The following is a 27,092-nucleotide window of genomic DNA, read 5'->3' on the forward strand; positions in this document are numbered from 1 at the left end:
TTTACTTATAAATCTTTAATTTGAAATTTTAATTTTGAAATAAAATCTTTACTTTTTAAATTTAGAATTTTAGAAAACAAGATTCAAGAAATATCACCATCTGTTCCTTTTTCCAATAAGGATAAAAAAGAACTAGAGACAAATTCCATTACCAAATACAATTCCATTAGATTCAAAAAGAGGAAACGAGAAGCAAAAAGTAAGAATGTCACCAAACAGACCTCTAAAATCACAAGAGTCATACAAATCAACTAAAAGTAAGCCTCCAATCGGCAATCGATATCTCAACGACATCCTTTTGCAGTTTTTGACATTTTCGACATTTCCACGGCATCATATCAATGTATGAAGACGTTAGATGGGAATATGCTAACATGAGAGAAATTTTACTCCATGCTCTGAACATATAAATACATATAGTAAAAATTTTAAAATGTAGTTCAAAGATGGAAAGGCAACATTTTTACCACCCCAAACAGTTTACCTCTACTGAAAAGCAATCTCATGTGAGACATTAAACTAGCAAGCCTTCAACTTCATTTCCCTTTGAATCAAGAAGCTGGTTTTCTTTAATCAGCTTGGCCCATGGGAACAGCAGAAGCATCAAAGCATCCACAACCTTAAAATATCCAAATACAGAAACATTTACACACAACAACAACGCCACATACACAGACATTACAGTAAAATGCAGAAAGCAATTGATTATTTTATTAATTAGCTGTCCCTAGAATAGGATCTTCCCCCAGTTATGCAAAGCAAACCCTGTTCAGTAAGGAACAATAATCGATTCAATCAGCTCCTGAAGTGGAGCCAGCTCCTTTTTGTCAATTAAACCAAATTCCTGGAGAAATCGCACGTGAAACCGGATCAAATTAGATTCTTTTTCGTCGCAAAGTTTATGATGAATAAGTAATGTTCATACTAGATACAGGTGTTCTAACCAAAAATCATAATTGCAGTATTGACAATTTGGAAACACCATCAAGAGTGAACAATAAATCATTTCTTCCCAACATTAATTTCTATATGAATTCTACCAACAAGTTACAAATTCATTCAGTACATTAGAAAACCAACCACAACAAATTATAGGGTTTATTTGTGAACATAGAGTTAAGACATCTATCTCCGACCAAAAGTTTATGAATTCAAATCACCTATCTCCGACCAAAAGATCGTGAATTGACATCCCCACTCCCACATGTTAGTATTAAAAAAAACAGATATTATAGGCTCCATTTGATAACCATTTTGTTTTTTTTATTTTCAACCATTTTGTTTTTTATTTTCAGTTTTTAAAAATTAAGCTTACAAACATAGATGTGGTCCTATGTTTTGTTATTCGCTTTTATAAATATTTTCAAAAATCTAGGCTAAATTTTGAAAACAAAAAAATTAATAATAATTTTTAAAAAAATTTTGTTGTTTCTTTTTAATTTGGTTAAAAATTCAAATGTCATTTAGAGAAGTGAATAACTAATGAAATTGTATAAAAACAAGCATATTAAAAAAAAAAAAGTAGAAAACTAAAAACGAAATGATTATGTATGAAGAATTCCATAAGCTATATGGAGTCTGGACCAAAGCAACCAACATATAAAACAGAAACCTTGTAAACATCAAGCAAACTAGTTGCCAGGACCGAACATAGAATGTAAGGCAGAGAGCCAATACATTATTTTTCTTAATTTTAAATTGATATGTAATGTTGAATAGGTTAAGAGAATATTTTATTTTTTGAAAAAAAAGATACTAATAGCAGTGACAATAAATATAAAAATAAGTTAATTTGAATAAGTGACTTACGCAGGTAAAGAGTATGAAATGCTTGAAGCATGTATTTAAATGTGCTTCCTCCTTAAGGCTCACAATTTTCTGGAAGTGAGAGTGATAAATGTGGGCATATACACGGAACAACCTTTTGAATATCGTTTTTACGACCTCCTTAAAGTTGGGAGGAAATGGTGTACCTAACAAAGGACATTGAACAATGAATAATAACGAGACTGGGAACTGGGAAATTTTTAGCAAATATGAATGATTACCAAGCTTTTGAGGAAATATTGATTCGTCGTCAAGCTGAGATTCAATCCAATCCATTAAATATTCAACATATCTTGGAGCAGACACTTCAATAGGCTTTTTGATTTGTACACCATCAGCCCACCTGTACTCGTACCTGTAAAAATTTATATGCGTTACCTAGACAGCTCTAATTTAAATCTTCTCAGAAATAGAATAGGATGAAGAGTTAAGAAAAACTTCGCATACAAACTACAGATAAACATAAAAAAATAAATGATTATAAGGATATTAGATAAGTAAGTCCCGTTTTTGCACATCGAGATAGGCAGACTTTCTTGATACGGACAAGGTTTTAAATGATATGGGTTAAAAAGTGAAGCCGTATTTAGAATTTAAAAGAAACATTTCAAAACAAAGAGAGATGTATCAAAAGTTTTACGTCAACACTTGTTGCAAATATCTATAATAGCAATAGAATCAGAACGCGATGAAATAAATCAACTAAAATATTAATTTTTTTCTGTATGATTCATATAATACAGCAAAGGATACACTACCAAATTGAGAAATTCCTATAATTAGAAAACATAACAAATGTAATCATGCACGGGGGAAATTCGAAATTAGAAGCTCGAATAATTTGAAATTCAAATAAACATCCTGCAAACTAATTTGTCTAAAACATCAGCAAAAAAAAAAGGTTGCCAATTTATCCAATATCCCGTACTTGGGTCCTGCAGTCATTGTAGGACAATTCTCAGGAGTACAGAACTCTGTGAGGGTACCATATAGCAAATTCACCTGGTTGAAGAAATCCACAGCTGAAATAAAAATTCAACCACATTTCAGATATTTATTTTACATAAGAAATCCTCACTAAATAGAAATTGTGAATAAAACTTTTCACAGATAATGTGACAACTTGAGAAAGAATGTGTATTCATTAAGCACGTAGAAAAATGCTGAAAGCGTTTAGGAGTGATATAGAAACCAGAAGCTATGATACTACATGAGGACTGTAGAAAACATTACAGAAATGAAACCATTAAACAATCCATAGAAAATAATTTATCACAAAACGGAAAAGATGGCAGAAGGAAGGAGAGCGCAAAGAAGGCAGAATCTACAGCTTACTGTTAACAGCCAGCCATTCATTCAAATCCTCCCCAGTTGGAAGTCTAACTGCTTCCCTCAAGTTTCCACTACCAAGTGTGGCATCAATATGCTTTCTGAGTTGAGCCCCCTGCAATAAGATAAAATTTTTAAGAGACAACTCATCAAGAGAAGCGATGGTAAGATATGACTTTCACAGAGAGAAAAACAAATTTCCAGTGACTCACATTTGAAGATTTGCATCACTTAGAACAAGAAGATATATCACAGCTCGACTTAGAACTTTAACAGATGGCCACATAAATAAAATTAGGTGAAACTAAATCTATATCATAAAGAAATGCAATCTATGGTTGATTTTTTTCCACCAAGGAAGTCTTAAGAACGGATTTGAACAATGAGATAAATGGTATGGTCTTTAAACTGGACAACTAGAAAGCAAATGACCATGGTAATCATGGATTTTCTAACTCAGTTTAGTTTCCAAAGAATGAGTAAGGTAGTTTAGTTGGACGTGAGCCCAAACTCCAAACTCCAAACCTTGATAAAAAAAAAATCCTAAACAAAAGAACAAATCGAGTGCAAAAAGGCCTTCCAAGTTCGCAGATAAAAAACCATATTTCAAAAGTTATGAAAACCCATAGAGACATAAAAACTGAGTCCTAGTCCATAATTTTCAGACGGCTCTATAGAAGTCCAGAAGAAAATATCGTGGGGAACATCATTCCTTTTCTTTTCTTAACTTTCTTCCTTTATTCTTCCTGAGAACCAATATCTTGACTTAAGATAAGATCCTTCCAGCAAGGCTAAAGGAACATTGACAAATCCCCAAATAATTGAAAGAATCAGCAGGTGATTTGGGGAGACCATTAATTTCCAATTGTTTCAGCATAAAGTTTGTTTCTATGCCCCGATTCTCTTACCCCCATCAATGCAACGTCTGAAGTAAAAGTTTACTAAATCGTCAACTTCCATCAGTAGCTCAAAGAAAAGATAAATATCGATTATCCTCACTGAAAGAAAAGGCTCAGGCAATGTCCCTGATGCCAAAAAGTATTGAAAAGGTCGGGATCATCCATCTTACAATTGGCTATTATATCTAGGACATTCTCTCCAACTCTGTTGCTCTATTTTGTCTACTATTGACATATAATTTCTAATGAGAAAAACCCCATAGGTGGTTTTGCTCAAGGAATATAATCAAAGCAAATAGGTCCGTGAAAAACATGTCATATAGTTGGAAGGCTGTTTGAAACAAAGCAGATGCACTTATTACAAGAAGCGCCCAAAAGTTAAGAAAACTCGGCATGTGCCACATTTAATAAGCCTCAACTCAACATAGAAGAAGTAGTTAACAGATAAAGAGTGTAACTTTAAGATGACTTACATTCGAACAACCAACGATGGAGTACAATAAACTCAATGTTTTTAGAAGTAATGGGGAGGGCAAACCTTACTCCCTGTCGGTCCAGTCTTCTTTGGGCGGAAAGTCCTTTGATTTCTGCTGCAAAACGATTTTGTAGGATGTATTACAGACAGAATATATGAGTAAGGCATAAATAACACAATCAAACACCAATATCAACAAGAACATTTCGCCGGGTCAGAGTAATAAGGGTGCGATGACATCAGTAGAATGATGAGAGCAAGATAAGAGATAAGAGACAATTATAGCATAAGTTTGATGGTGCCACGTTGCCATCCAGGTACTTTCTACGTTGCAAGTAATGCTCGGCCAGCATTATACTCCATACTATTCTTGTTATCTGGGATCCTCCTTAAGAAATCAAATCAATCAAAATAGTCCTGACCAGGTTTTTTCTAACCTTCTAACCTTCAGATAAATACTTTTATATATAAGTTATTTTATAACCCAAGAAAGAAACTTATAATTAACGATGAAAAAAACTAAATTTGGGATGTGCAGATAAGATATCTTTTTTTTTAGATAAGGAAACAGGTGCAGATAAGAAATCAACTCACCCAAGGCCGGAAAAGTTCTTTATAAGAAAAGCTACTGCAATTCGCACCAACCAAACAAAGTTGTAATTACAAAACAGATTAGAGAGATTGTACCAAGGAAGGCCGAAATCAGTCTCAATTTCTTCCCGATCCCTGCCTTTGTACTCGAAATCTATCCACAAGTAATCTAAAACATCTAAAGCCTATAAATTATGTAAAAGAAATTCAACTCATTCCAATTTCCGACCCACATAGATTACCTTCCTAAATTGGAAGTCCTCCACCCATCATAATCTTACTTGTCTGACATAATATCTGAAATTCAAGTCCCTGCCGCATTTATACTTGTCTGGCTTAATCACAGTCGGCCCGGGGAAAAATAACAAACAACGATAACTCAACATTCAAGGGCAAATTGTCAATCACTACCTGCTTTCCACACACTCACAAATGAACACACGATAACTCATTTGCATAAGAAAAAACAATAAATTACCAACTGAATCGCCCATCGCGGAATTGATAGAAGAATCCATCGAAAGAAAAAGAAATGCAAAAAGTTGCTTCTCGCAGAAAGATACGAGAATCTAATTTCACAGGAGAAAGACAAGCATGTACGATACGGCAATTTGATACAATTCAAACATATTAAAATTGAAATCAACCCACACGCATAACGCATCTGCGCATGCATGGGAAATCAATACGTTAACTAGAAATCAAGATGCCCAAATCACATCAGAAGAATCAATTTCACACTCAAAATGGGGCAAACAAGGCAGCAGATCTGATGAAGCTGGACAGAGCAAATCCACGATTCCAGTCAAACCATCAAAATCAAGGAAGCAGCTAAATTCGGAATCACCAGAAAGAGGAACAAGAAAACGATAAAGAAATTGATTGCTTCCACGAGGGAATTTCCATAAAAAAGATCCTTAATGTTCTACTTTACCTGCCTAGACCGAAGAGACTCATCGCTTCAGGGAACGGGGAGCGCGCGAGCAAGCGAAAGCTGGATTTGTTTTTGGTCTTCGCGTTGTTTCGTTTCGTTGGGTTGGAGAAGGAAAAAAAAAAGGCGCTAACTTCTATCTTTTTGCATGATTTCCCCTCTAATTTCGGAGAATCTAAAACATGCCCCTGTAATTGTTTCCAGCTATTGTAGAGTTTTTTTTTTCCCTTTCTTTTCTTTTTTTTGTGTTTTATTTTACTACTCTTTGAATGATTGATAAAATTGGGACGATAACGAGGAGATTAGCCTGGTCCCTCACAAGAATTATACGAGAAATGGTCCAAATTTTAGATATTTGCAAAAAAACAAAAAAGAAAAAATATTAAATTGCGGGCTAAATATATATTTATTTCCATTTCTTTATCCAATTTCATGCATAATATTTTTGAAGTTTTTATTTTCTCTCATGGTCTTTTTTTTTTTTGTTAAGTCTTTCCAATTATCTAAACGTCAAAAAAAATGATAATATGAATTTATAAATGATAATCTTTACAATGTTTTCAATATTAGTATACCAATGTTTTTCCTACTATAACTAATCATTTTTCGTTAAGTAAGTTATTACTGGTTTGGTGATGTGAAGTGAATAAAATTTGTATTTTGTCGATAAGTGGTATGTTAATTTATCACATCTAATACTTCAAACTTAATTATTCTTGCATTAAATCATCATTTACTCTTTAAGTTTAACTTTTTGTGATGCACGAATGATGGTATGAATACAAGCATTGCGAAATGATTTGAGTTCAACATGTAGTGGCGTAGGCGTTGCGAGGATTATGGTTGAACATTGTGGGGCATAGCGACGCCCTCGCCTGGCGCCGTTCTCGTCTACTTGCAAAGTCGATGAGGTTCCACACCTTTTTTTTAGACAAAGGACTTGACTTCTATTAGGTCAACTTTTACCTGACCAACTACCTAACACTATGCAGGCTCATCAAACTGGTAGGATGGGATATTAGTCAAATCTAATAGGGATCTCCCACCTTTTCTATCCAAACTTACAAGTAGGGTGGGCCATGAGGGTTTCTTAACGCCTTTTTTTCCTTTTCATTGGAGCCGATATGAATCTTGCTACATGAATGTACTGTAAGACTTGGAATGAAAGATCTCGAAGAGCGAGATGACTGAAGAAACCTAGAGTTTTAATAAATGAGGGGACATGGAAAAAAAACTCTTAAATTAAGGGAAAAATATATACCCTCAGCCTTATTTACATGATTTTTTTCGGTTTTTATTTTTTGATATTTTTTAATTTTAATTTTTATAATGGTCTATAAAAAATTAATCAAACTTATATGAAAGTTAAACAGACATGTAATTGCTCAATTTACGAAAGGCCCCACATTTTAGGTATATATAACGGACAGGTCAAAAGGTTTGTTTAATTATTATAATGGCCCTGAGCTAATTCCGAAGGTCAGTTTTATTCTTAGGCAGCGTTCGTTTGAAGCAGAATAAAATGACGAAATTCAAGAACATCAAGATTACGTTTATTTTAAATTTTGGGTAAAATACTAATTTTGTCTCAAGATATATATATATATATATATATATATATAGTTTATTTTATACTATTTACTCTCAAAATATTCAAATTGATTAGTGCTAATTTTTGTTCAGTTTGATCATGTAGGTTCAAATTTTATATTTTATTCCTCATCCTTTTAAATAGGGAATAATTTATCATTCTTTACAAAATTTTAATACAAATTATTTAATATAAATTTATGACTAAATTTCAAGAAATTTAATGATTAAAATGCCACGTTAAAATGATAATGAGATAAAAAATAAAAATGAAAGAGTTAAAGTGATATTTTTTAAAAAATATAAAGACCAAAATAACCCATTTTAAAAGTATAGTTATTAAAATTAACAAAAGTTAAAAATACAGATGTTAAAATGATTATTTTAAAAGTAAAAAGACCAAATAGATATTTTAAAAGGAGAACAGAATAAAATAGTCATACAGGACCCCAATAGTATTTGAATTTAAATTTTTATTGTTATTATTATTATTTTTTTTTTAGAGAATCTCTCGAATAAACTGGTTGACAGAGTGACTCGCACAATGAGCTCATGGAAATAAGAGTTTCTAAAAATTCTAAAACAAATCAAAACAATTCTTAAATTACACCATAGTTTCCTAGACCATGATATAGGTAAATCCAAATTTTTTTGCAAGCCGAAACTGAGAAGAAAAAGACCATAAAACTGATCAAATTGAGTTAGTTTATGAAATTGAACACGATTCAATTTCATAAAGAAAAATTTGTTGGTCAAATCGATTTGGATAAATTTGGTTAGTTTAGATGGATTCAATATGATAAATTTGGTGGTTAGTTTTAGTTGGAAAGTTAGTTTGGTCAGAGTAAATCGACATCGGTTCCCCTACTCCAAAACTGCTAGACGTAATTCGACATAAATTTCGGCTCCAAAAAGAAAAGATGATAACTCGAAATGATCTGATTACACTCCAAAGTGTGACCAAAACCAGATCATACAATATTGAATATTCTACAAATAAATATTGCTAAGCGAGTAGCAGCCAAAGCCAAGGAAGAGGAACAACTGGGTTTTTACTCACTCTACTGTAGCTGGAGATATGAACAACTAATCAGTATAGCTCAGCATTCAATATTTTAATCTTTTGAACCTGCAAGAGAGACAGCTTTCACAAGTTACAACTATTTATTACATGAAGAAACTGCAATTTATATATCCTAAAGAAATATTGTTGACGGTAAGTGATCATCTAATATTTCACAATTATACAAAGAATAAAGACAGAAAAATACTTGGTGTCCATTTAGTATATGGCATGAAATATTGAAAGCCAAAGCCAAATGCACCAACACAACCATGAAAGTAATTATCCGAGAAGGTCGGTCGAGACTCAAGTCTAAGGCTGGTAACTTGTTGAGTTTTTTTTAATGAATAACTTCAAAATAAGAGGCAAAACACTTAAAAGACTTCTCCGTTGCTGAAGCGACTCCCTAATCGCTATGCGTTACTGACAGTAACCAATCTCGGTTGAACGATCATGAGGTGAGTTATCTTCACCAGATTTGGAGATATGCAGATTTGGAGATATGTGTAAAGGGATATTAAATACGGAGAGAAGCATGAAGTGGGCAGGGAAAGCTGAGCCTCAAGGTAGGGTTGGGAGCATCTTCCAAATTCCTAATATTTTTCTGTGAATACCTTACAGCTCAGTGCAACTTTCCTATTGAAGTCCTATCACGGTAACTGTTGCAATCAGTTCTACTGGAGACTTCAAGCTTCAAGCACAATTGAGAAACCATAGCTAGAATAATGCATGGTGCTCAGCTTGATAAAGCTTGGTGAGACATTTGACCAAACCATATCACGTCTTAAATGAAAATTTTTGGATTATGAAGAGAACTAAAATATCAAATTCCACCATGAGACCCTTCCCCCAGCAAGAGAGAAAAAATAACCGAGACAAAAGAAAAACAATGAAGAATTCAGGAAACACATCATTCCAATCCAATTGATCACAAGAAATTCAAATTCCTAACAGGCTAGTAATTTTCTGGTACTTGTTGAAGATGCAAAAAGAGCATATAATAGATTACCTTTGTGAATGTGAGAGAGGCGATTACCTAATGATCCTAAAGTTTCACAAATAGACCTAGTTGGTATGGCTGGTAAGCTCTTCATATCAGGTAAATTAATCTTTTTGTCCAAGCACTCCTGCTTGATGCTTGTTAATCGTCGACTTGCTTCTCTTTGTAGCCCAAGTATATGCTGTGTAATGTCGCTCCATCCATATCTAACAGAAAATTTTGCAGATCGAAGACTGCTAGATTGGATTAATTCCACTGCTCCACTTCTTGTGGCCAGGATTGCTGGAAATTAGTATGCCCATCAATTGTTTAATTAGAGACTACAATCGAAAGATTACCTAAATAGTCAAAACATTCTCTTAAGCAGTACCAACATGAGTATTTTGTAAAATACGCTTTTTAGTATTGGTGATGTTTAGAGAATAATGGGGCATGAGAACAAAGATGCCAAGGATGGTGTACCACTGTAAGGAACATGATAGAGCGCATTTGCTGGAAGACCAATGCCAAGACCAGCAACTGTTACTCCCACACAAAATCCAATGCCACAGCCAGCACCAACATAACCAACTACTTCAGGACCAAAACCAGGACCCCATCCAACACCACAACCAATGCCTATTCCCATCCCCCAAAAGGCCCCAAGAGTCGGATGTACAGGATTCCATCTTTCATACCTCCTGAATAAGCCTTTTATAATCATGACAACCTAGTTGAAGATATTAAAGAAATCATGGTCTCATCAAATGTTTTTCAAAAGCTCCAATCAGAATATTTGATATGGCATCAATTAAACATAAATAGTTCTAATCGAAACCTCTATGCTTCCTCGAAAGTATAGACTACAGAAAATAAAGAGAATTCATCTACAGGTTTCGCAAACTTCACCCATACCATATTCAACACTACCTAACGTAAAGATGAAAATATGGAAAACCTTTAGACAAAAGATACCTACAATTTGAACCCCTAAAATTAGTACAAGAACGGAAGACTATCTTAGAAGCAATAGTTTAATATTAGTTGATTTACTATACTTCCAAGCATGCTGGATTTAAATGGTAGGAGCAGAAAGAAAAAAGGAGGTTGTTCATGCTTTCATGTCATATCAGCTACCTTTTAAGAGATCAGTGCCTGAATATCCCTACAAAGATGTCTAATATAACTACATAAGATATACCACTTAACCAGTAAATTTATTATAGATTTCAAAAGTTTTTTTTAAACAAAACTAGATTAGGAAAGGGATACACACACGCTCGTAAAAAGAACTCTGACTGCAATATAAACTATCAAAAACTAAAATTACCAAACACGACCAAACCGTTATACGATCAAAATCAGCTTCAACTTTGACATTTTGACAAAATATCACTGGTATTCAACATATTCACATGAAGAACGTAGGAGTCTAGACTTGCTTCAGTGAGAACCTATATAGTAAATAAATACTTACACTAGGAAGGGTAAAGAGGGGAATTCACCCCAGCAGCTGGCTAGAGGGTTCGGGGGTGTATATATGCGTAAGGTGTGGAAGCGTATGGCTGGGGATATGTCTGTTTCTGTGTCAGGAATTTGAACTAGGGGAGAGACGCCAACCCACTCAAAAAGGTTGGGCAGCTTTTGTATGCTTACGCCCTTTTTACCTTACAGCTTCTTTGCTGAATAGCCTAAATTTACTACTATGCATTGCGTTCAAGAGACTATGTGTTGAATAGGAGAGCCAAAAGGGAAAATGCAATTTGTGAATGGATAAAGCTCGAGCTTGGATAAAATAGTATGGTTCCCAACTGTGAAGAACTACGAAGATGCATGTGTAAATTAACGGATGATTGCTCCAAACACAAAAGTTGCAACAGCCCATAATTGGAGCTGGCTGGAGCAATCTATTCAGCCTGATTAAACTTCCAATAAGCTTTTGCACAATCTAGGCTCAACTCAATGACGCCAAAAGGGATAAATCCACCAACATTGGGGTGAAAGACGATGCATATCTCGTTTCTGAACTAGAATGCACTAATGTCTGTAATGCTTCCTGGTTACTTTATAGACCATGCCTATGAGGTTTGCTATCAGGAATTCAAAGAACACCAGAAGATTGTTACACACCCTCTCAATATTATGATTTCAGTTCGGTGTTCACAGTAAACAATTAGCTCCGAGTTGAAATTTTCAATAACAGGTAAACAGCCGTGCATCTCGTTCAAACATTAAAACTTCGGCGACAGCAAAATGTTCGAACCGATCAGATTACCTTGTAAAACTAGATACAAGTATAAGGTATCTATCCTCCTGAAATAAAACTTTCCAACTCCTTCTAAAACTCTATTTCTCGCTCCCTTCCTCCATTTCTAATCAAACAAGCACCAAATCTTCAATCAAGCATGTAAAAACAAAAAATAAGCAATATACGAGACAGAAAATTCGAGCAATAAAAGCTTCTCTAACTAACAACTGAAACCTACAAACAAAATTCCAGCAGATTATACCAAAAACAAGCGAAGGCATGAGATTAAGTATTCGCACACCATAAAAATCTGCTTCAAGTAGTGCAATCGTTCTTCACTCAATTGCAGTGTTTCTTTACCGCTGCAAAATTCGCCTCATGAATGGCGGGAGCTGGTTATTCGGGAATAGATAAAACGAGCGTCTGAAAGCGACCAGCTCGCGGCTATTCTTCTTCTGTTCTAACTAAATAGGATTATCTTTTTACTTGTTTGAGGCGTTAAATTCTGTTTTCTGGTTTCCTTTTTTCCCCCATAAATTTTAGTAATTCATATAATAAATAACATAAATATTAAATAACAAACAAACATCTTATAAAAAATAATAATAATAAAAATCAAACCAGAAAAATAACAGTGTAATCGAAAAAGAAGAAAAAATAAAAAGTAACAAAGATAATCAATCTTCATGCCCCACGACTCACAAACAATGAGAAAATACGATATTTGAACAAAATGTAAATTTGAAATTTGAAATTTTGAATAACACAATTTTAAAGTTTAACATAAATTCTCACCAAAATCCACTCAAATTTTCGTATTTTAACACCTAAAATTGGGTATCTAATTTGGATAATGTTCATAATAAATCATGTTTTTTTTACTTCAAACAAAAAACGTGTAAATTTGGTTATAAAATACCTTTATAAAGTTCGAGGTTTTTTTTTAATACATGAGTATTCAGGTCGAACTTTTTTTTTTAATTTATGATGAATAACTATCTTAACTCCTCTAAAATTTTAGTTTAGCAACAAATTTAATAAATCTAAGCGTAGTAGTAGGTATATTAATTTCTTTCTTTTAAAAGGGAGTTTGTATCCTTGGCTTTGAGAATCTTCTGCATATGAAATTTCAATAAATATCTATTTTGGTTTTACAATTTTTTTACAAATATATTTATAGTTAATTTTCCTTTAAAATCTTCAATTTAGTCACAGAACTAAAAGTGAAGTGACTGAGATATTCTAACATGACAACGTGTCAACATATGATAAAAATTTATATTAATTTATTTGGGAAAAAATTATATTAGGAATTTAGTCTCTATAGTCTTAAAATAAATTAAATATAGTTTTATAGTTTGATTGGATTCAATTTAGTCAGTGTAGTTTTAAAATCTTTAATTTAGTCTTTATAATTTATATATTTGTTTCAAAATATATATCACACAACATAGAATAAAATTAAGAATGTATCATTTATAAATAAACTACAAACCTCGACATAAATCAAACTTATTAATATTAAAAATTTCGATAATAAAGGTTCGAATCGTCATCCCACTTTTAGATATAAACGAGTCAATAAATATTCAATCGATTATATTTTTTTTTTGCAACAACATATGAAAATGGGATTCAAATACACAACCTTTTAGTTGACGACATATACTTGAATTAACTAATTGAGTTGGGCTCGTGCTAGTGATACATTTTCCTATCTTAATTTTACTCATATTTCATTTTCACTTGCACAAAATTGGTTTTTTATCTATATTTGTTCGAAATTTGTACATGACCATGAAAATTATAGAGTAAAAACTCAATGATCGAATGTATCAATTTGATCACTTATCCAAGTCTATAATTTATGTAGTTACAATTAATATTCTCAAATTGATTTTTACTCAATCAAATAGAAGTATATCCAATATATACACACATATATACATGGTTAAAATACTATTTTAGTAATACTAAAAAAAATTAAAATGCAATATATACACACACATATATACGGTTAAAATACTATTTTAGTAATACTAAAAAAATTTAATATAGTCAATGTACGTTCGACTTTAAATTATTGTGGTCTCCATTATTTTAAAATGTCAATTTTTGGTTCATTCTATTCAATATACTTTCAAAACGTTTATTTTTATCCATATATTTAAAAAACAAAATTTATTTGTGTCTATATCAATAAAAGTTTAACTCAAATTCTTTACATATTGAAAGCATTTAATATAAAATTATGGCTACAAAATATACTGAACATAGTGTAACATTGAAATTGTAATCTAAAGAAATGAGAAAAACTAAAAAAAACGAAGAGATGAAAAATAATACTGAAATAGAAAAAACGTTTATACTAAAATCATCTTGATTTAAGTAAAATGAAAAAAATTGAAATTAGAAGAGAAAAATTGTAATTTAACCCATATATATTTGTTTTTGGAGAAATATTAATTCTAAGAAATGAAATATATTAGATATGTTTAAAAGCGACGGAAGAATAATGCAACGACTTGGTCCCGCCAAATTAGCTAACAAGACACTCCCGATTCCATCGCTATTACAATTTTCAAGCGCACGCCGAGCGAGCGAGATTGAGCGAAAGCGAAGATGGTGAAGAAGAGGGGTCGAACTCGCCGGTCCTCAGCCGCGGAGCTTCTGGAAACGCCGCCTTTAACGCCTCCTCCGTCCGCCGACACTCCAAAGTCAACGATCTTCAACACAAAAAACAGCAATGAAAGGAAGTTATCTTCACCGGAGAACACCAACGTTGCGAAGAACAGAGTCGCTGCTGGTCTAGGTTCTTCCACTGCCGGTCTCTTCAAGTCGCCTGCTCGAAATACTTTGAGCACTATATCTGATCTCAAGGACTTTGCGTCTTCGCTTCTCGTCGATCTCAAGCGCCACATTGATCACTCTCACTCACAGATTGTCAAAGATCTCGACTCCTCGAACTCACGCCTCCAAAAGCGATTTAAGGTATCTATCTCTCCGATTTATGATTTAGAAGATGACTAAAAGCTGCAGCAGCTATGTTTTGCTATTGTTTATATTTCTCTGCAATTTCCGCCGGATAGAATCCTTAACTCGAGCTTTCGATGTGTTCAGAGAATACGAGTTAGGTCAGAGGAGGTTCTTTTAGTTCGATATTTTTTAAATTAGTTTAATCATTGTGATTCTGCTTTCGTCGTTCTGATAGCGAAGATTTCATCGGCCAGTTGTGAAAAATTTTGGCAGGATGGAGCACTATATCCTTCTGTTTCCCTGTCTTGCTTAAATGCGTAATGCTACAGCCGTTTAAACTACAATGACTTTGGTACCTTACCTTTATAGCCAGACTTGTAAGCTATATTTACACGACTTCAGTCGGAGTTGAGTGGAACTCAAATAACTGAATTCGTCTCATTAGTGAATTTCGGATTCGAAGATCAATAAACTGATAATTCCAAAGCATATATATCTGGGAGGCTTAATTTCTCGAGATAAAGTAGCTTGACATGGATAGTTCAATTAATCTTTAATAAACATATAGTAGGTTTCTGTATGTACTGATTGGCTACGTACCGACAATCCTTAAATACTTTTCACTAATATTGAAAAGTTTATCTTAGGTAGAATCATTTCATTAATTTCTCTATGGATCTGCTTATGTAGCTGAAAGGATGAATAGGACAATGATTTTGGGTTGTCATGTTGATTAACTTAACAGATTCAAAGTCAAACATGCCAGCAAATGATGGATGAAGCAGAGAAGGAGTATAAGAAGATGTCCCGAAGAATTTGTGAAAGTCAGGAAGCAATGAAGGTGCCTCAAAATCCAACCTGCACTAACGTTTTCATTATAATTATTTTCTGTCCCAAAAATTTCACTCTGCTTCATTGTCTACTTTTTAGGCTTCATACGAAGAGTTTTTGGCACATGAACAGGAGAGTGCATCTCGCGGTATGTCAAATCTTGCAATGACGCTTATTAACTTCTGATTGCTCCAGAACAATGTCAATCAGTATATACTTTCTGGGTGGTTTATCATGATTAGCGTGATGCTGCGTTGCACTCTCCCCCAGAAATCCTTTCATTAGTACAATTTCAGAGTCTATAGTAGAATATTTAAATGGAACGATATATATCTTTTTATACTTAAAAAGTTAAAGCACTTGTGAAGTACTACTTAGAAGTTAGAATACGAGTGAGTATTCAATTTCTTAATAAACAAATTTCAAATCCTTACATAAAGTTAGTCGGATAATAACAAGGTACTGAATTCCTTTTTCTAAAATTCTTATTAGCGCTGAGTCTGACCAGTTTATTATTGGAATGCTTTAAGACATCATGATGCAACATGAAGTTTCTGTAATTAGTATTTTCATTTTTCACTTTTGAAACTGTTATTTGAAATATGAAACTTTGGTTGTAACTTTGTCTTTTCACTTTCACATTGGCAGCTTGTAAAACATCCGTGACTGAACTTTCGCAATCCTTTGAGAGATCAATGGATGCTCTTCGCAGCCGTTTCGGGATCCCGTCCACCTAACCTCACTATCAAGTGACTTGATGGTGAGTCTATTAACTTAGTTTGAGTACAACATGATTATAACTGCAACATCACAAAATAAGAACATGCTCTAGATGACAAATGATGGTTTTTTTTCTCGTTTCCTAGCTGCTTCACCGATCAGAACTCGCGGTTCTTATAAAAGTCAACTGATAGAATTCTATGGTCCTAATAACTTAGAAGTGTTTGTTTCCGGAAGTAATTACACTACATATATTGATGAAATTTCTGTAGTCTTTCTTTTTGGTACATGTGTCCCAGGTTCGTATGGGCTAAACTGGATTATCTCCTTGTAAAAATGTTAACATTTTCTTGTCGACGCAATTCTTAGTTTAGTGTAGAAATCTAGAAGTTCTCTTTTCTTTTTTCGACATCCGTGTGTTCGGATAGCTTGCGTGCACCTCCACTAATCATAGGCCAACCGTCTAATCCTACTACATTTGGCTGACTAAGAAACTCATTATGCTAGGTAGGTGACCACCATGATTTGAACTTGTTCACTTTGACACCTGCTATTTACATTGGTCCTTATTGACCACTAGGCCCTCCTACGATGGTTAGAAGTTCAGAAGTTATTGAAATATTTTTTTTAACAATTAATTATGTATAAAGCAAAAAAATAAAAATAAAATCACCTAGGGCAGGGGATGAGAGGGCCCTCACAAGAAACTAAAGCAAAACCGGTTTCCAATCTATTTAGGTGACTTGCTCGTCTGTTGTAACTAGGATCCTCGATGAATTAGCCAAGTGATTCAGCAATGTCTCTTTAATTGATACAGATTTCTGTCAAATAAAAACTACTAAATTGACTAATGTCTTCTCGTGTTAATGCTACTGGCATCTTATTTTATTCTTACGTTTTAAATTTTCAGAACAATTACTGTGCTTGGCATCATCTGTTTCTCGACCACACCCTCTACTTAAGTAAGTTCACTACTATCTAGCCAGATGTGGTGTTCAATCCAAATTTCTTGCAATATTCATTTTTACACGTTAGACTCACAAGTAGTGTGTCAATATGTTTGTTTTCCTCACAACTTAAACATTTACGCTATAAAAACTATCATGCATATGAATGCTCTACTGGTCATGTTATACAATTTTCTTTGAAATGGCAGATATAAATTTCGGTCAACGTCATCATGTACCAATTCCACTATGCCTCGCGATCAAAACAAAATTCTTAAATGGCTTATTTAGAATCTTGAAGGCTTGAGCGAATAAAGTATTGATACAACTAATGAAAGCATATTAACCTCAAACTTTAAAATATTAGAACATTTTGAAGATATATCCTTGATTTCAGATACTTGAATATAAATCCGTTCGCTGTTATCCCTCTTATCGGTTGAAATTGGGTAGTTCAATGCTTTCTTTGTTATATTCATCTGATTTGCTTGCCTTATTATCTTTATTAGAGTTAGTTAACAAATTTGGTTCAGTCTGTTACTTTGAGTTAGTTAGCTTTCTCTTTCTGTACATAGTATATATACTGTCCTTATTCATTAATAATAATTGGGCAGATTATTTACTCTTTCTGAGTTTTATTTCATCCAAGAAGTCCTTTTCATCTTCAGTAGCTAGCTCAAGCTGTAGGGATTTTTATTTTTTTAGTCTAGTTTCGAAGAAGTTGAAGATGATTGAATTGTTGTGGGACATTGGTCACGTGATTTTGGTTATCTTGCCAAGTAGTTGCCAGTTCATCAATTGCAAACTGCTCTTCCTAGATTTACGGCCTTGACATTTGACCCTGAATCTTTAGCCGCAATGACCCACTTGCAGGGGCAGAGTTTTACTGACCCTAGTTTTAATGGAGCATTCATCCATGTGATTTCAATTACATTTCTTTTCTTCTAGCTTCCTCTTTCCCTTTTCATGACCTTCCTAACACTTAAACGGGTATAAGAAAATTGGCTCAGCTCGGCTAACATGTACTTAGCCACCTAACACCTAAACCTAACTAACAAAGACCAATCAAGACGATCAAAAACTAAACCAACAACATTTGTTCCTTAAAACAAGTTAGTTCGGTCAATTTGATCTTTTTTAGCCTACACCCTAATTGAAATGTCCTGCTTTTTAGAAATTAGATGGTTTGTAGCAAATCCTTTTGCTTATCTTCTGCTCTTTGAAGGGGAAGAGAATTGGGCTTGTGGCTTGAAACCCTGTTGCCCATATTTTGATATTCAACAACCCATTAATTACTTCAATGTAGACGACAAAAAGTAGTATTGAAGCAGAAATAAGATACACAAGAAAAGTTGAAAATGACAAATACAATTTGCTCCCTTACAAAAGAATATATCTATATGAAAGAGGCCCTGTAAAATAAATATAACCACATTATTTGGTACCTGATTCTTCAATCGACCAAGTGGAGAAATATCGTAGTTTCCCCAGTATTTTGTAAAAATAAACTAATCTCTTTGTGCTTCTATCGAACTTGCTTCTCTTTGATTCTGAAAGTATAATTACCTCGACTCGGCCAGCTTCTGTATCTCCTGTCTGTCATCTTGATTTCTGGTTAGAAGAATACCAAAGTTTTTTCTGGCAAATCAACATCTTCTCTTTTTCGGTGCTGTATTCGGTGTCTTCCTTACGGCATCCCCATCTCATTCCTTTAGCCATTGAGGCTACTGCATCTACATAGTAGCTTGACTCTCGAATTATTGCATACCCGTTGGGTCGCAGGATTCGATCCATCTCCAAAAGCACAAACTTCATCTCACATCTGCAAGGAATTCAAAATGGTCAGAAACACCTTGAATGGTACTTTTTTTTTCCAATCATCCCATTCACGGAAAGAACTTTCAAAGCACAATATCTTCCATTACCTATGGCCTTCTGCAGTGAAAAGGCCGTCAAGATGGAGCAGATCATAAGTTCGGGGATATGTTGAAAATGCTTCACACCTGCCAAAATTAGCCATTGGAAGTTACCAAAAAGTTGTGTCATTTGTGCAAGTGTATAAATGCCGACCAAAAAGTATTGCAGGAAAACAAGAAGCAATGCTTTTGTTTTACCAGTCATGGTAAGATCCAATCAGGCCACGATCATAGACCACTGGGAGAGTATTAGCAGCATAGGAAGAAACCACATTCATAACCCACAAGGGATCATCAATAATAGCTGCTGCAAAACCTCCATAAACTGTGTTCATGTCCATGACATTTCTGATCTTATCAGTTCCAATTGCAGGAAGCAACTTCTTGTAGTGTTTTGCTCGGACCTTCCATTTACTATCATCGTGCTTGAAAGTGCCAGAACTACCACCATAAACATCTGAAACGCGTTCAGGTGCAGTGTGCAAACGATCTGGCCATTTGGGGACAGCCATCAAACTTGTTTTCTTCCATTTTGGGTTGGGAGTAACAACACAAGTGCGCAATGGACTGTACCATGCTGCATCTGGTTCAAGGCTATCGTCACATTTAGGAGGGAAAGCGTCAGCAGCAATCTTGCTGAAGCAATTAGGATCAGAAGATTTCTGCCAGACAGCAATATCATCTTTTTTGTTGTAAAGGGTGAAGCACATTGATGTTAGGAGTTCCTGCAACTTTTCGTAGTCTGATCTTTGCTCTTCCACAGTAGTATTCCATCCTCTCCAACGGTTTTCGTAGTTGACAGGGGGGCCAGATAGGACCCAGAAGCCTCCAGGACGGAGAATTCGGTTGATTTCTAGCAAGTATATTCCACCTGAAAATAGAGAATGATGGAACAAAAATTTAAGCAAAACAAAAGGATAGAAACCAATAACAAACTAAACTTAAAAAATTGAGTATGGAGGTAGAATATACATATAATCTATATTCATTGAGTTTCTACTGATGGGTAAAACCCACTTAGGCAATCTTAAAAGAAATTAAACATGATTCAAAATTTGGAAAAAAAAATAATACCAAATTCAGTCCATGGGATAAGGCATCTTGAGCAATGAGCCATATCAAAGGAGCTCGATGGGAAAGGAAGCCGTTGTGTGGAAATGATGCCAAGAATTGCTGGAATTCCACGTTCCAATGCAAATTGGACTTGAGCTTCATGGTTATCTCTTGGTGCAAGAGAAACTGTTAAAATTCCACGGTCTAAAAGATCTCCTCCCCAGCTTGCAACCTAGAATTTTATTCATCATACTGATCAGAACTTTTTGTTCCTCTCATTGAAATCATTTAGAATATGATATGAAAAACATTTTGGGACAGCTGATTTGCCTCAGGTGACTTGACTATTCAAAATAAGCAGTTGAAGCTAGAAAATTTGTTGGATATAAACAATTAAAATTTCCTCTAAATGCAAAGATGGCATTATGGGGCTCAAATGAATGGATAACATAGTTTGTTGCAGAGAACACGAGATGGAATTGAAAGTAGGACTCACCCCACAACCAGTATCAATGGCAGTTCGAACAGTTCCATCTTTCATTTCTGGAATCAGATCTTGCATCAGATCAACGTACGCGCTAACACCATGAGGAAACATAGTTCCCCCACCAGGAAAGAGGAACTTTTCACCTTCTTTCCTCAGCCAATTCTGATTAGATTTCTGTTTATTGATCCAATCATATGGTACGTTCCTAAAGTCCAGTCAACATGAAATCAGTGAAACTTCGAAGAGATGGAATTTGAAACCTATAATGTTGGAAGAGGAGGTTCTTTAGAAAAGAAAAGAACATCATGGAAAAACCATATTACCTGTACCAACATTCATCCTTGCTTTTTGGCCATCTGATTGGTGGTTTATACCCATCTGGTGGTGGAATTAGGCATTCCTTCCTTTCGAACACAGGCGGGCAATGTCGTTCCATGAAAGTAAGCCGATGCAAACCATACTTCTTCCATTTCTGCACTTACAAGTACAAATTAGATTATGTAGATTTACACGATGTGATATCGTTAGATATGAAAATCATGGAAGCGCCTGGGAAATACCCTTGGATCTGTGCAAGGAGTGTAATCTTGGTATTCACTGCTGCATTCCTGGAATTTAACAGATTTAAGTTGGAGAGGGGAAACCGCCGTATCCCTCGGTGATGCAACCGAGTTTCCGATGTCCATGGAGGTTTTGACATCAACTCCCTCTTTCTCAGAACAAAATATTCCACCTAGATAGAACGAGAACCCGCATAGAACAAACAATAGGATTGTCATGGGAAGAACACGTGCATTCTTATCTGCATTATATCCGGGTTTCCCATCTTTGTACTTCATGATTCCCTATCAACAATCCCAAATACAAGAGGAAAAAGCATCAGTCACATAGTCAATATCATCCATTGCTTATTTCTTATCTGAGTTATATCAATGTTTGCATCCATTGATTAGGTTTGAAATGCTTAACAGTTTTCTAAAGTGCTGAAATTAAACACATCTTCTACTTTCATGCACCTAAAAAACTGAAGCCTGAAACAAATCCATTGAATCTACAAACAGAGAGAACACTCAACAGTGAGCATAAGCAGCTACCCCTACAATTTACAATCCGAAAGGATGGAGAAAACAACAGATCCAGTTAATTGGATCTTGAAATCAAATCCCTATAATTGGGGGGACAGTGGGTGGCTGGAAAAGGAAAGGAAAGGAAAAAAGATGATTCAGATAAAGGAGCGTGAAACAAAAAGATATGGAGAGATGAAATTGTGAAATGAAGGCCATGAAACAATATCAAAGTGCAGCTGTAAAATTGACATCCGACAATTTCCACTTTCCTTTGCCTCCTTCATTAGAATTTGCACACATGATGTTGGGCCCCCCAATCACACACAGAGTCAAAAAGCCAAAACCCACCCCTTGAATTCTAAGTATGAATGAGAGAAATCGAAGACCAAATAAAATTAAATCATCACCGTTTGGATAATCAAATGCTTCCCTCCTTTGATTTGCCAATGTCAAGATGATGGTTTAAAAAAAAAAAAAAACAGAGGTTCTTAGACCATGAAGCAAATCGGCCAAGTTTTGATGAAATGGACGAGGGAAAGCATCTGTTTTTGCCCCAACATGAAGAATATTGGAAAGGGGGAAAATACCCAGAAGTAATTTGAGGGTTAAAAAGAAAAAGAAAAGCGTGAAGATTAAGGCACTTGGGAATCTAATAATAGTAAGAAGAGAAAAGAATGGTGAAGCGTCCAGAGGCAGATCTGTGGTGGAAAACAATTAGACCAAAAGAAAATAGATGGGAAACAAACGATAGACCGCCATTTTTATAGAACAATTGTGAGCTTCAAGAAAGAAATGTGACAAACTTAGAGAGAGAATAAATGAGGGGCTTTAGAAAGAAGAGACTGAATGTTGAAAGAAATGACATGAGAGAGATCTGAGAGAGAGAGAGAGAGAGAGAGATAGAGAGAGTTACCTTGTTGAATTGTTTGTGTATGTGCAGTCCCCACCACTGATTTTGTAAACTGGGAAGGGAAGGGAAGGGAATGAAGAATGGTAGAGGCAGAGATGGGTGTGTCCCAAATCTCTCTCTGGTTTCAGTGTCCCCAGAGAAAGAGAAAGAGAAAGAGAAAGAGAGTAATGTGTATTTCTTCCCTCAGCTTCATGCAGCAGCTGAGAAGCTTTAAATAAGTCAGCTTCTTGCCGGCCCTCACCCTCGGTGTCCCCACTTCCCCGTCCCTTCCCTTCCTTCCCTCTCAACTGCCACCACCCACCCCCCCCTATGGGTGTGTGGTTTTTAATCTTTTATTTTATCTCACTACTTTTTTTTCTTTTCAATTCATTTTTTATTTGGTTTAAGTTATCAAATCTCTATATTGGAGTCTCTTTTTATCTGGTCAATTTGTATGAAGGGTAGGATATATTTTTGGTCCCTAAATTTTGGATTTCGTTTCTATTTAGCCCATAAATTTAAAAGACTATACCTTGTAGTCCTTGAGATTTAAATTTAGTTTCTACTTGGTCTTTAAGTTCCAAAAGTGACATGTTTGGTGCCTAAAATTTGAATTTAGTTTTTAACTAGTTACTGATGAGTGTGGTTTCTAATTGATTTATGAGTGTGGTTTCTAATATCATTCAATATATTAGTGATTTGTTAAAATCAAAGAAAAAAACTAAATTAGCGTATAGGAGGAAGGATTTGAATTTATGACTCTATTATTATTATTATTTTTAGTTCCATATGAGGATTTGAGCCTCTTAAAGGAAGTTATCTTGAGGAGTTGTGTTACCAAATTTTGATTATTGAAGATAAAAACTAAGTAAGAGAAATGTAAAGATGAACTTGTATATAGAAAGAGAGCGCTCGACGCTCAAGTTGCTAATAATTTGAAGTATTTAGTGTGGAGACCAATTAAAATTGCATACCTATGTTTAGAGTTTTATTTGTAGACGTATATAAGTGGGTTCCACTCCTCGACTGCTCTCCCACGACTGTAGGATTGTTGGTGTGGGTGGTGGATATTGGGTAATTACGAGCAGTTTTAGTATACCTCAATTTGGTCTATATTAAAGTGTTGATGTCAATGTTCTGAAGTGCTACTTTCATCGATTCTGAAGTGTTACTTGCGTCGGTTCTTCAGAGATGAGGAGTTATACTGTAGTTTTAAATAACCTCTGTTCTTCTTCTACGTAAAATGTCGTTTTTTGTTTTCTAACGAATTGAGCTCTACCTATATTTGTTTAGGTAGATTAATATTTGAAATCACATTTAACAGTTTCATGCAAAACTCAAAAAAATAAAATATAACATTAAACATTTAATAACTGAAGTATGACTTTTTAAAAATTTTAAAATTAAATCAGAATGACAAGATGAGGAATCAAAATTTAAGCCCTTTTATTGATTGAATTTTGATTTTTTCCTTTTTCCTTCTTTACGTTCATATCTCTGATTTCCATGATTGGCTGGAAGTGGTAGGGAAGATTGATTCATACGCGGTATGAAAAAAATTAATAATAATAATAAGGAAGATGCGACAATTATCGGTTTATTTTTTTTATAAAAGAAAGAAAAAGGAAAAAAAGACAATGGGACTTTTTGCAATTCACAACTCGCCATGACTTTTATCAACTTGAGGCCAATCAGAATATGACACGACACTGTTGTCCAAATATGCTTATCGGTCTACTAAAAGTTATTTCTTCCCTTTTACTGTTTTTAAATATACTACTAAATTCAGTGGTTAGTTAGCCTATTATTATTATTATTTCGTTTAAATTAATCTTTCTATTTTTAAAATGTGTAATTTAGTCTTTATATTTTTTATTTTGTCATTTATTTTAATCCATGTAATTTGATTGAAACTTCCATTTTGTTCTCTGTATTTTTAAGAAAGTTATTATTTTAGTTATTTTCTTTTCAAAATTTTAACATAAATTTTATACACAATAGAAAAACTCTTTAATAAATTTAATAAGTGAAGTGTTCTGCTAAAATAATGATCGAAAGAAATGATAAAAATAAAATACTAAAATTGTTATCTTTTAAAAGTACAAAATACCGAAATGGATATTTCAAAATTCAAAGAAATATTTCATGAATTTTGCGAAGTGTGAGTTCTCATTAGATTTTCTTATTCAAGACAAACTTAGTATCTATTGCATCAATTTAATATTCTTTCTCGTAATCTCTAAAATTTTTCGAATTATATCTGATTGTTTAAATATAACTTTTGGAAATTATTTTCGACATAATATTCATTAATATTCCTCTTAGTTTTTTAATTATCAATTTTTAGTTTTTTTCTTATCACTTTTCTCTTCAAGGTTATTCAACTTTCTATTATATATATATATATATATATATATATATATATATATATATATATATATATAACGTTCTTATTCACTTGACCATTTGTGGAATGTTCTTGAAAAAATTTGTACCAATCTCTTTAAGATTTTTCATCATCTTGTGCTTTGACTTAAATACAAGTATATACTTTTTTTTACAGATCGGAGAAAATGAGATACTTCACTCCATAGAGAGATATTTATAATGTAGAAATTTTAATGATTTTTTGCCGACAAATTTTCATTTTAAATAAGAAAAAAGTGTAAATAATATGAAAGTAAAACGTATTAGTTTTGAAATAGGATCGTATTATTAAGAAAGTGCACCATTTTAAATAATTAAAGAACATAATACTTCACCTTGTTATAAACATTTTTTTCCTTAATTGTGACGTGTTTATTTGAATTTTTAGGATAGATTTTATTTTTATCTATAAAATTGGAGACAACATTACTAGCAGGTAATGAAGCTTGTCCAAACCTTTTATCTCCCCACTCAAGAAATCTATTTCCCAATCTTAATTCTTTGGAAAAATAGAAAATTAAAATAGAAATGGTAAATCTTTTTGGAGTAGGGTTAGTTATGGAACTTCCATACTGATCTAGCTCGATAATTAACACCCTCATGTGCTCACATGGACAGAGCACATGAGTCCCCGCGTGCTTTAAAATTTAAAAAATAGTGCTCAACTTAATTAAATGACTAAAATGCCCATAAATGTTTACATTAAGCTAAATGCTTTTAAATAATAGCATTGAAAAACTAATTTTAAAATGAATAAAATTGTAGGAGTATATTTCATATTTTATTTACAAACACATAATTTAATGAGAAAATGTACAACTTTTAAAATTATACCAAAAAAAATGGAATGCCTTTTGTGACAGAGATTGGCCACCCATTGAGTTTCAATTTTGTTCTTTATTTTTTAGAATTAAAAATAAAAAAACAGTAAAAATTTTGACTAAATGTTTTATTAAAATGTTGTTTTTAATACAACATGTGGGGTGGGGATCAAACTTGCAACCTCTTGGTTTGAGATCCGTGTCAATTACCGCTGAACTATGTTCGCTATGACATTTTATTAAAATTGTTGGGATTGTGACCAAAGTCCCACGTAAAATAAAAAACAAAATTGTGAGAATTATGTCAAAAGTAAACATTATCGTAGAAATTTGGAGCATCCCTTATCCTTAGTAAAAACAACTAGAGCGGTTCTTTCACTCAAGTACATAAATGGAAACCATATAATACTTTTCTAAAAATCATTCATTTTCTAAAGTAATTTCATAAAATAATTCCCCAAAAATATCTGGTTCAATAGTGTCTCAAATTTTGTAGTCTCTTTTATCCTTTTATCTTTTGTAGGAACAAAATTTTCTATCTATTTTCTCCAACATTAAAAATTTTCATCTAATTTATTAAATTATAATGTGTAAAGTACATGCTTCCAATGGTATTGTTGTAGCCATAGGTATCAAACTTTCAAGTTTTTGCGCTAACTAGCCTCGTACAATACCTATTTTATGTTTTAATTAATTATTTATATTGTTACCAGAAATTATAGATAATTTTTCAAAAGGTTTATAGGAAAATATATCCAAACAGCATATTAAATATAAAAAAATTAGGTTTAAGAAATGGTCAAAGCAAACATAGTTCAACGATAATTGGCATATACCTCCAACCAAGAAGTTGTGAGCTGAAATGTTCATTTTAATTTCTATATTTCAAAAATTTGACTATTTTGGTCCTTCATTTCTATTTTTTTAATTATAATTTTAACATGACACTTAACTTCACTAAATTTCTTGAAATATAATAATAAATATGTATAAGTGATTTTCATTTTGTATAAATTTTGTGTTAAA

General features: G+C 33.5%; 4 protein-coding genes across 12 annotated transcripts; 1 reads left to right on the forward strand and 3 right to left on the reverse strand.

Annotated features, from left to right (window-relative positions):
• Positions 1-252: 252 nt before the first annotated feature.
• Positions 253-6,244, reverse strand: MOB1-LIKE (Mob1/phocein family protein). 4 transcript variants are annotated; one of them, XR_015791704.1, is made up of 7 exons: positions 6,056-6,219; positions 4,594-4,645; positions 3,163-3,271; positions 2,756-2,849; positions 1,810-2,182; positions 485-844; positions 253-398 (listed from the first exon to the last, which is right to left on the reverse strand). XR_015791704.1 is itself a non-coding variant. In XM_022303519.2 (7 exons), the coding sequence occupies exons 1-7, from the start codon at positions 6,076-6,078 to the stop codon at positions 770-772; spliced, it is 651 nt and encodes a 216-aa protein (XP_022159211.1). In that variant the 5' UTR covers positions 6,079-6,244; the 3' UTR covers positions 253-769. The 4 variants fall into 4 exon arrangements, 3 of the variants coding, with proteins under 3 accessions (XP_022159211.1, XP_022159217.1, XP_087981833.1); XM_022303519.2 differs by having other exon boundaries at positions 253-844; positions 1,810-1,973; positions 2,049-2,182; positions 6,056-6,244; XM_022303525.2 differs by having other exon boundaries at positions 253-844; positions 1,810-1,973; positions 2,049-2,182; positions 4,594-4,642.
• Positions 6,245-8,507: 2,263 nt separating this feature from the next.
• On the reverse strand, positions 8,508-12,392 carry LOC111022767 (Putative membrane lipoprotein). 3 transcript variants are annotated; one of them, XM_088124742.1, is made up of 4 exons: positions 12,195-12,392; positions 10,168-10,414; positions 9,742-9,987; positions 8,508-8,771 (listed from the first exon to the last, which is right to left on the reverse strand). In XM_088124742.1, exons 1-4 carry the CDS (start codon positions 12,234-12,236, stop codon positions 8,758-8,760), a joined length of 549 nt encoding a protein of 182 aa, XP_087980868.1. In that variant the 5' UTR covers positions 12,237-12,392; the 3' UTR covers positions 8,508-8,757. The 3 variants fall into 3 exon arrangements, with proteins under 3 accessions (XP_087980868.1, XP_022155707.1, XP_087980867.1); XM_022300015.2 differs by having other exon boundaries at positions 9,715-9,987; positions 12,232-12,390; XM_088124741.1 differs by having other exon boundaries at positions 9,715-9,987; positions 12,195-12,390.
• A 2,062-nt stretch (positions 12,393-14,454) lies between these two features.
• Positions 14,455-18,899, forward strand: LOC111026007 (uncharacterized). 2 transcript variants are annotated; one of them, XM_022303970.2, is made up of 5 exons: positions 14,455-14,923; positions 15,654-15,749; positions 15,839-15,887; positions 16,388-16,499; positions 17,370-18,899. In XM_022303970.2, exons 1-4 carry the CDS (start codon positions 14,555-14,557, stop codon positions 16,474-16,476), a joined length of 603 nt encoding a protein of 200 aa, XP_022159662.1. In that variant the 5' UTR covers positions 14,455-14,554; the 3' UTR covers positions 16,477-16,499; positions 17,370-18,899. The 2 variants fall into 2 exon arrangements, with proteins under 2 accessions (XP_022159662.1, XP_087981604.1); XM_088125478.1 differs by lacking the exon at positions 17,370-18,899 and adding an exon at positions 16,606-16,816.
• On the reverse strand, positions 18,699-23,079 carry ERD3 (S-adenosyl-L-methionine-dependent methyltransferases superfamily protein). 3 transcript variants are annotated; one of them, XM_022303218.2, is made up of 8 exons: positions 22,843-23,079; positions 21,423-21,707; positions 21,186-21,334; positions 20,872-21,067; positions 20,397-20,607; positions 19,521-20,193; positions 19,332-19,409; positions 18,699-19,228 (listed from the first exon to the last, which is right to left on the reverse strand). In XM_022303218.2, the coding sequence occupies exons 2-8, from the start codon at positions 21,699-21,701 to the stop codon at positions 19,006-19,008; spliced, it is 1,809 nt and encodes a 602-aa protein (XP_022158910.1). In that variant the 5' UTR covers positions 21,702-21,707; positions 22,843-23,079; the 3' UTR covers positions 18,699-19,005. The 3 variants fall into 3 exon arrangements, with proteins under 3 accessions (XP_022158910.1, XP_022158914.1, XP_022158923.1); XM_022303222.2 differs by lacking the exon at positions 22,843-23,079 and adding an exon at positions 22,337-22,735; XM_022303231.2 differs by lacking the exon at positions 22,843-23,079 and adding an exon at positions 21,879-22,265.
• Between the last annotated feature and the right edge of the window lie 4,013 nt (positions 23,080-27,092).

The sequence above is a fragment of the Momordica charantia genome (genome assembly GCF_013281855.1).
Source record: "Momordica charantia cultivar OHB3-1 chromosome 6 unlocalized genomic scaffold, Mcharantia_2.0 BLBB01000006.1, whole genome shotgun sequence".
Classification (NCBI taxonomy): domain Eukaryota; kingdom Viridiplantae; phylum Streptophyta; class Magnoliopsida; order Cucurbitales; family Cucurbitaceae; genus Momordica; species Momordica charantia.

What these genes read in the sequence shown, in the direction of transcription:
- ERD3 (XM_022303218.2), bottom strand. Translation starts at nt 21,701, where the DNA reads ATGAAGTACAAAGATGGGAAACCCGGATATAATGCAGATAAGAATGCA. An exon ending in CCATTGATACTGGTTGTGGG is followed by an intron (nt 20,608 to 20,871) that starts GTGAGTCCTACT and finishes ATAAAATTCTAG; the next exon opens with GTTGCAAGCTGGGGAGGAGA. An exon ending in TTCACTGCAGAAGGCCATAG is followed by an intron (nt 19,229 to 19,331) that starts GTAATGGAAGAT and finishes AATTCCTTGCAG; the next exon opens with ATGTGAGATGAAGTTTGTGC.
- LOC111026007 (XM_022303970.2), top strand. Translation starts at nt 14,555, where the DNA reads ATGGTGAAGAAGAGGGGTCGAACTCGCCGGTCCTCAGCCGCGGAGCTT. An exon ending in AAAGTCAGGAAGCAATGAAG is followed by an intron (nt 15,750 to 15,838) that starts GTGCCTCAAAAT and finishes TCTACTTTTTAG; the next exon opens with GCTTCATACGAAGAGTTTTT. An exon ending in ACAGGAGAGTGCATCTCGCG is followed by an intron (nt 15,888 to 16,387) that starts GTATGTCAAATC and finishes TCACATTGGCAG; the next exon opens with CTTGTAAAACATCCGTGACT.
- MOB1-LIKE (XM_088125707.1), bottom strand. Translation starts at nt 6,078, where the DNA reads ATGAGTCTCTTCGGTCTAGGCAG. An exon ending in TGAATGGCTGGCTGTTAACA is followed by an intron (nt 2,850 to 3,162) that starts GTAAGCTGTAGA and finishes TTTTTATTTCAG; the next exon opens with CTGTGGATTTCTTCAACCAG. An exon ending in ATTTCATACTCTTTACCTGC is followed by an intron (nt 845 to 1,809) that starts GTAAGTCACTTA and finishes CGATTTCTCCAG; the next exon opens with GAATTTGGTTTAATTGACAA.
- LOC111022767 (XM_088124741.1), bottom strand. Translation starts at nt 12,236, where the DNA reads ATGGTGTGCGAATACTTAATCTCATGCCTTCGCTTGTTTTTG. An exon ending in CATGCCTTCGCTTGTTTTTG is followed by an intron (nt 10,415 to 12,194) that starts GTATAATCTGCT and finishes ATCTTCAACTAG; the next exon opens with GTTGTCATGATTATAAAAGG. An exon ending in CTATCATGTTCCTTACAGTG is followed by an intron (nt 9,988 to 10,167) that starts GTACACCATCCT and finishes ACTAATTTCCAG; the next exon opens with CAATCCTGGCCACAAGAAGT.